The 8,804-nt window shown below is 46.4% G+C and overlaps 1 protein-coding gene across 1 annotated transcript; it reads left to right on the top strand.

Moving 5' to 3' along the window:
- Nucleotides 1-4,767: 4,767 nt before the first annotated feature.
- On the top strand, nt 4,768-8,259 carry LOC124658510 (dihydroneopterin aldolase 2-like). Its single transcript, XM_047196807.1, has 2 exons — nt 4,768-5,089; nt 7,862-8,259. The coding sequence occupies exons 1-2, from the start codon at nt 4,878-4,880 to the stop codon at nt 8,052-8,054; spliced, it is 405 nt and encodes a 134-aa protein (XP_047052763.1). The 5' UTR covers nt 4,768-4,877; the 3' UTR covers nt 8,055-8,259.
- The last annotated feature ends 545 nt before the right edge of the window (nt 8,260-8,804 follow it).

Genomic DNA, 8,804 nt, shown 5'->3' on the forward strand with positions numbered 1-8,804 from the left:
GGGAGAAGACGACCATGTAGCTACTGCTATGGACCCATAGTCCAGGGGTGAACTACTCACACATCGATCCGGAGGCGATCATGGCGATGAAGAGACCTCCGGGAGATGATTCCCCTCTTCGGCAGGGTGCCGGAGGCGATCTCCTGAATCCCCCGAGATGGGATTGGCGGCAGCGGCGTCTCTGTAAGGTTTTCCGTATCGTGGCTCTCGGTACTGGGGGTTTCGCGACGAAGACTATATGTAGGCGGAAGGGCAGGTCAGGAGGCATCACGAGGGGCCCACACACCAGGGCCGCGCGGCCAGGGCCGCGCGGCCAGGGCCCATGCCGCGCCGCCCTGTTGTGTCGCCACCTCGTGGCCCCACTTCGTCTCTCCCTCAGACTTCTGGAAGCTTCGTGCAAAAATAGGACCCTGGGCGTTGATTTCGTCCAATTCCGAGAATATTTCCTTACTAGGATTTCTGAAACCAAAAACAGCAGAAAACAACGAATCGGCTCTTCGGCATCTCGTCAATAGGTTAGTGCCGGAAAATGCATAAATATGACATATAATGTGTATAAAACATGTGAGTATCATCATAAAAGTAGCATGGAACATAAGAAATTATAGATACGTTTGGGACGTATCATTGCCCCACCAAAACTTCCGCACCATCGAAGTAATATGCTCACATAGCCCCCGAGGTAGTTTGAACAAAGCCATTGAGTAAGTAGGTATAGCTTGAACCACGGATTTTATCAAGATCTCCTTCCCTCCCACTAACAGCATCATCTCCATCCAACCTTGGAGCCTTTTCCAGATTATATCTTTTAGATAGCTAAATGCACCATTCCTTGATCGACCAACATCCGTTGGGAGTCCTAGATACCTGTCTTTCAGTGTCCCGTTTTGGACTTGCAGCACCGCTTTAATATCATTCCGAAGAACCTCCGGGCACCCCTTCCCAAAAAAGATAGAGGACTTATCATTGTTAATCCTTTGACCTGATGCACCACAGTACCTGTCTAGGACTTCTCTCATTTTGGAAACATCAGCCACCGCTGCTTTACAGAACAGGATACAATCATCTGCAACTAAAAGATGGTTGACACTCGGTGCAGTTGCAGCCACTTGAACTCCGGCCATATCACCCGTGCTCATTGCATTTTTCAGCAAATAGGATAACCCCCCACCGCCAAAAGGAAGAGGTAAGGAGAAATCGAGTCTGCCTGCCGAATTCCCCTAGAAGGCCTAAACAATTCTGTTCTTGATCCATTAAATAGTACTGAAAAGGAGACCGATCTAACTCCTCTCATAACTGAATCAAAAAATCGATGTGAGATACCCAGTTTCATCATAATTGCTTCAAGATAGCTCCATTCTAGTCTATCATAGACCTTTCTCACATCCAATTTTAGGGCACAATGACCATTTTTCTTGCTCTTCTCGGATTTCATGAAGTGAATACATTCATATGCTGTCCATGAACAAAAGCTTATTGCTCTTCAGAAACTATCTCAGGGAGAATTTTCTTCAGCCGATTTGCAAGCACTTTGGATGCAATTTTATACACCACATTGCACAAGCTAATAGGGCGGAATTGGGAGAGAGAGGTAGGGTTTTGTACTTTCGGGTTGATAACGATGAACGTACTATTTATTCCCTCCATAGAATCCTCTCCATTGAGAAGCCGAATAGCAACCCGTGTGAGCTTCTTTCCACACAGATTCCAGTGCTTTTGAAAGAAATGTGCAGGGAACCCGTCCGGCCCCGGGGCCTTAGACAGAAACATTTGAAATAATGCACTCTTCACTTCTTCCTCCGTATAAGCAGCATTCAGAATTTCATTCATATCTCCATTGACCTTTCGAGGCACATGAGATAATACCTCCTCTATATCAATGGTGTTTTCAGATTTATACAGATCCTCATAGAAATCATGGGCCATCTGCTCTAGCTCATTCCCATTCTCACACACCGAGCCATCACTGCGATTTAGTTTGCCGATTCTATTCTTCTTCCGCCTCATGCTCGCCTTATGATTAAAGAACCGGGTATTTTTATCACCCTTGGCTAACCACTGGATCCTTGCCCTTTGTCTCCACATTATCTCCTCACGGTAGCATAATTCCTCTATCCTCTCTTCTACCTTCTTTTCTTCATAAGTAGGATCAGATCGCCTCGGGTCCATACGTAATTCATGCAGTTTCTTACGTAACCCACGAAGCTCCGTGCGGACATCACCAAAGGACGAGCTGCCCCAACCCCTTAGCGCCAGGGCCGTGGATATTAGCTTAGCTTGGAGCTCCTCCACATTTTCCGCACCTAAAAGTCCCCAAGCTACCTCCAGGGTATGCTTGAACTCCTCATGCCTTTCCCACATAACTTCATAGCGAAACAGCTTATCTACAGCGATGCGCTGATTTTGTACTTCCATCTCATTCATCAGAAGTATTGGGGAATGATAAGATTTTACTGCATGAAGATGATGTAATGTAGCCAATGGGAACATCTCTGAACACTCTGCTGACGCCAAGACACGATCAAGGCGTACACGGCAATAATCTCTACCTTGGATACGCCGCTGAAACGTCCAGTCCAAACCCATATAGCCAATGTCACATAATTGGCAAGCATCCACTACCTCACGGAAGAGATTTATCTGAGCCATCTCTCTATCATTCGGACCCATATGTTCCTCCCTTCTCAAAACTTCATTAAAATCCCCTATGCAGCACCATGGCAGATCACTATCTGCTTTTAGATATCTCATCATATCCCAGGTTTTGTATCGGAGACTTCTATTTGCCTCTCCATACCAAACTGTCAACCTCCAAGGGTCCTTCCCTGGTTCCTCTACCACCATATCAATATGATATTTAGAGAAGTTCCTCAAGGTAAGCTGCACTGGATTCTTCCAAAAAATACACAAACCTCCGCTCCTTCCACTGCTTCCAACTCCATAAGCACTATCAAAGCCTAATGTGTTAGCCAAGCCTTCCACTCGATTTTTTGCTATCTGGGTCTCAACAACACATAGGATCAAAGACGAATTAATCTGCGCGAGATCGCGCAGCTCATGAACTGTCAAAGGATCGCCCAACCCTCGCCAGTTCCAGCACATGGTACACATTAGGCCCGGCGGTCCTCCTTCCCGGAGGCCACCGATTTTTCCAAATTTCCAGAATCAGCCGAGCTGGCTGATTTACTTCCACCCCCTGTTCCCTTCTTCGACCTCTTCTTATCACGAAGTGGTGCCGTGTATGAAGGTGGCGGAGGAGGTACCTCCTCTTTTTCTGATCCACCTTCCTCCCCTCCATCATTGGCCTCACTGTCATGCTCATAAAAATCAATACTCCTGGCTACACCTCCATGGCCAACCTTCTCTGGTATCTTATCCTCATCCATATCAGCTACTCCTGGCTAGACCTCACCTGAATGCCTCTTCCTAGCCCCCATTGGATCACCGTTACCCCTGCCCCTCCCACCAAACCTTCCAGGAAAGGATGCCCTAAAGTTTGGAACCCCGCCGACATTTTCCCTCCTCTTCGCAAGCATCCATTTACCATACTGGATATCCTCTTTACTATGGACACCATCCCCACACTCCTCCATATCATGGCCTAGGACACCACAAACATCACAAAAGAAACCAATTTTCTCATATTTAACCAGGAGCATCTTCCTTCCTGCTTCTCTCATATTCAGCGGTGCAAAGCAAATCAGAGGTTTATTTCTCGGAGAGCAGCTCTTAGCGCTAGCCTAATTAGATTTTATTTTGACCTGGGCCTAATTGGAATTTTGGGTCCCCTTAATAGTGTTTTTCCAAGCTTGTGCTGTATTTTTTTATGGGAGCTCCTCGCCACCGACCTGGTCGGCAAGAGCGGAGATGCCGCACACCCTCCCGCACGTCGAGGTGGCTAGCTGGGCCGCGACCCAACAGGTAATATAGTTTTTATTTTTTATTTTTTGTTTCTTTTCTTTTTCTCTTGTTTCTTATCTCTATTTTTTGGGATATTTATTTTTACATAATTATTTTTATAAAACTAATATTTTTTTAAAATGAACATTTTTAAATTTCCAACAAAATTCAAATATCCGAACATTTTAATTTGACTAAATTTCAACATTGAACAATTTTACATTCGAACAATTTTTTATTGGAACAATTTTTTGTTTGAACGGTTTTCGAGTTTGAACGGTTTTCAAATTTCAACAAAATTCAAATATCCGAACATTTTTAAATTTTGAACAAATTTTATAATAGAACAATTTTACATTCGAACAATTTTTTATTGGAACAAGTTTGTTTGAACCTTTCTCAAAGTCAAACAATTGAACATTTTTTAATTTGAACAAATTTTTTTTTCAAATCTGAAAAATAAATATAAAAAAAGAAAAAAAGAAAACAGAAAATAAAAAAAGAAAATAAAAAAAAATAGAAAAAAGAAAAATAGAAAACCGAACTACTAGGCTAAACAGAACTAATGGGCCTGGCCCAAACCCAACCAGAGGGTGTGCGGTGGCAGGTAGCCACCGACCTGGTCGGTGTATAGGTTTTCCCTTTTTTTATTGTACTCTACTAAACCACTTTCTATTTTTTCCTAGCTTGCCGGGCCCGTTTCTCCGCGCGCTCCGCCTCCATGCGGCCGTGGCGAAGAAGGCACATCGGCCCACACGCTGATATTTGGGCCGCATTTGGAAGTGAAGTCTTAGTGGGCACAGGCTGACAGGAACCAGATGCTGTGCTGTATTGTCTCAAAAAAAAAAAAATGCTGTGCTGTAGGCTGCAGCCGCCCAAATCTCACCCAATCTTCCACCAGCTCCCACTTGCGCCACCGGAGGCGGCGGGTGAGCGCACGATCGGCGACTCAGTAACCAGTTAGGAGGGAAGCAGCCATGGCGGGGGGCGGGGAGGAGGAGCCGACGGCGATGGGCGGCGACAAGCTGATCCTGCGGGGGATGCAGTTCCACGGGTTCCACGGCGTGAAGCAGGAGGAGAAGAAGCTCGGCCAGAAGTTCGTCATCGACGTCGACGCCTGGATGGACCTCGCCGCCGCCGGGGACTCCGATGACATCTCCCACACCGTCAGCTACACCGACATCTACAGGTGCGCCCCGTCTCATTCTTGTCCAGCCACTGTAAAAAAAAGTAGATTCGCTTTTCGTTTACTGAGTCCAATCTGTTTTCATCGAAAAGTGCATTCACAAGGTAAAGATTCTCGATTTGTTTACTGAAAGAAGCAAAATAGAGTTTGATGTACAAAAGCCGAAAAGCAAACTGCGCAATTGCCAACTGACCGGAGCAGGCAGCGAATCTGAAAAACAAGCTAATGCGACAGATAGCTAGCACCAGCTTGCTGGAAGGTGATTGCCCATGCCATATTAACCGTTGCTCCCACCGAAGTCAAATCATCTCTAATCAGCTTCAACTTCTGAACAATTCCACTGCTATTGCAAAACATCATCTGAATTCTTGGTGTACATACAAATTAGAATCCCTCTCTTCCATAACAAATCACGAACCAACTGGATCGTCCTGAACAGTCTATGCATTTTATTAGTGCATATAACACCTACTATTGCTGTCTCTCTTAACTGATGATTGCATCTTATTACTTCTGAATGCACATCATTTTCTCCCTCAAGCGAATTCATCATACCGATTGCTTCGCTATGAATGCATATGTTCTAAATAATTAATGAAACATCATGGAAGTCAAGGCTGGTACACAGCTTCTCTCCAATTTCACCTCCACAGTTTTTCTCCGCGTAGATGGGAATTTCGTTTAACACCTTGGGAACAGATCAGAATAAACCCCGAGAATACAACATCATGTAGCTCAGTAGTCAGTAGCCTGTAGAAGAACTGCCCCTGCAGAACAGATGAGCCGACTGAATATACGGGATACAATTGATTATGGCTCATAGTTGTCTCAGTGTCTCCTCAGCATACAAAAGCAGCACTTGGCTGCTTGCTCATGTACAATTATCATCCATCATAGATTCTCTCAATAGGTCTTATGGCTGCACTGAACTAATTAATGCGGGAATAAAACGATTTATTACTCAGGAGTTAAAACTGAACAAGTTCGACCTGCTCATTTGGTGAAGCCATGAACAAATCTTTCTAATCAATTAATTCGTGAAAGAAGAGAAAGCTTTATTTGTCACGAGCTATATACATTTGAACAACTTGTACCTTATTTCGTGATGGGGCATTATCAAATCATGTAAGCACATGCCTCCTGTGCTTACTGGTCCCTTTTTTGAATCTAGAAGATCTGCGATCTTTCCCAATCAACATAAAAAGGAACAGCAAAAGAAATGTGAGGTATGAGAAAAGAAGGAATGTTCCCACGCCAAACCCGCTCGCCACCAGCCACTATGGAACCTTTCTCCGCTCCATCGCTGCTACTCTATTGCGGAGGAGCTCGCCCTCTCGGTGCCGTCGAAGAAAGAGCCTAAGCCCCAAAGCGTTAACAACGGCGCACAAGGGCGAAGGGAGAGAAGGTAGTGGCCGCCGTTGCCGCCGCTCAAGGTGCCGCTGACGCGGCCAGGAAGGAGACCGAGGATTGCTTCGCCGTGCAGGTCACCGCCCAGCAGTAGCTTGGCGCACAGCACATAGTCCTAATGCTCAACCGCCAAGCAGGTGGCCGAGGCCTTGACCGCGCAAGGCTCGGCTCCCACTAGCTAAGCCTCGGGTACGGGCACCTGGCTGCCGCGGATCATGTCTGCGCCTCCGCGTCTGCCACTCCCACCACGATACGGGTACCTGCCGGGCTTCACGCCGCCGCTGTCATTGCACAGTTAGTCTCAGGAAGTAAGCGAGTTGGCGCCGTTCGGCTGGGCGGCGCTGCCCAACTTCAACCTCAACTCGGTGGCCTACGTGGGTGACTCACCGGGGATGCTGCGGGTGCCCATTGCGCCCGGCATGCCTGATGGCCGGAACCTTTTCGGTGGACCGTCGGCCATGGTGGCCATTGCGCGCGGCACGCCGGACGCACGCCATGTATTCGGCGGTGTGCCGGTATGACGCCATCGAACTTGGCATACTTCAGTGAGGAGCTCATGCAACAAATGATCAATGAAGATGGACAAGTTCATCGGCTAGCTATGGAAGATGTTGTGCATGGTATGCAAGGCATGCACAGAGGTATGCAAGGTGGGCATGGATTTGTGCAAGGTGGGGAGCAAGGAGATGGGCAAGATCATGAGCGAAGTGGTGGACATGGTGGTGAGCAAGGAGGTGAGCAAAGTGGTGTGCAAGGAGGCTGTGGGTTTCCCTGGTTTATTTGCGAGCCAACACAGATGATGAATACGTGCGATTTCAGGAGGCTTTACAGTTTGACGGGATTTCACTTCTTCTCACCACTCCTCGATTGCTGCCTGGTGTCACAGTGAAACTTCAGCTGCAGTTGGAATTGAACTGTGGGATTTAATCACCTTTATGTCAGTCTTCTTCTCCCACATTCGTTTGGAAAAGTTGCTACTGATATGCATCTCAGAATGATTCTCTCTAGCTGCCATCAAACTGGTTTGGGGTTTCATACCTTCGACCTGAAATTAGGCCATTATAAAAGTATTTCCAGATCCGAGATATTGTCGTTTTGTAGGAAACAAGCTTAAATATGGTCGTCTTTGTATACCTCCAGTGCAAGAGGATTGATTATGCCTCATTTGCAACGGATCATATCAGATAGTGTAAGTGCGGTGGGAGTAGCTTGGCATGGACCAAAGTCCAGTTCTGTTATTTTTGCATAATTTAGTTAGCGATTTAATCAGATTCATCAACTCAGCATACTGTACAAGCACTGAATGATCTATTGCAAGCTACTTCTTTCTTTTTGGCGTTCATGATACAGAAGTATATCATTCTGCAGGATCGTGAAGGGTATAGTAGAAGGCCCGTCACATAATCTCTTGGAGTCTGTGGCTCAGTCGATCGCCAACTCCACATTGCTCAAGTTCCCTCAGATCTCCTCCGTTCGAGTGAAGGTCGAGAAGCCTCATGTTGCTGTGCAAGGTGTCGTCAACTACTTGGGAGTGGAGATACTGAGGTGCAGAAAAGCATGAGCAAAGCACTTGATATGAGGAAGCCCGAGAAATGCTCTTTGAGAATCTTAGCTGAGCTGATCTATGTGTCCTGTGTATAGACATGGTGTTGATTTCGCTCTTCCTCTTGGCACTCTTTGTTGCTGGAAGTTGGGCAATCATGAACTGGATGATTTTGCAGCTAGGTTCTGCACAAACTGAAATAAAAATGATGTTCTGGCATGCATATAGTTTCTGAGGATTCAAGCCGGCTCAGATTGTTTGACTTTCTCCGGCCCAAATTAATTGGCGCAGCTACGGATGGAGTATATTTTGAGGGCATATATTTGGAGGCAGCGACGACAATGGGTTAGAGAAGTTGAGCAGAAAAGTAGGGCCTTTGACGGTCGCGGCGATTCGAGCGGCCGGATTCTGTTTCAAGGGTTTGCTTCCAAGGGCTTGCTTGTATTTTTTTTTAATGTTTTGCAGTGGCTTTCAGGTATTTATTTTCATAGTCAATATTTCTAGGAACAATGTAGAAAAATACCATGTTCTCCGATCTCAACAGACTCGACCGAGTTTGAGTCAGCCTCAATAGCGGCGCCTCTGCTATATTGCTTTGCTTTGCTTCAGCCTTGAAGGCTTGAAGCCCAAAAAATCCAAGCCTTCCCGATCCTGTAAGATCGATTGCCGACTACAAACCATGGAGACGCAGGGATGGCTCGACGCCTCCTACTTCCAGGCCCCCGCCATAGATACCGCCCCCTCCTGGGTCCTCCTCAACAAGACGGC

The sequence above is a fragment of the Lolium rigidum genome, chromosome 1 (assembly GCF_022539505.1).
Source record: "Lolium rigidum isolate FL_2022 chromosome 1, APGP_CSIRO_Lrig_0.1, whole genome shotgun sequence".
In the NCBI taxonomy this organism is placed as follows: domain Eukaryota; kingdom Viridiplantae; phylum Streptophyta; class Magnoliopsida; order Poales; family Poaceae; genus Lolium; species Lolium rigidum.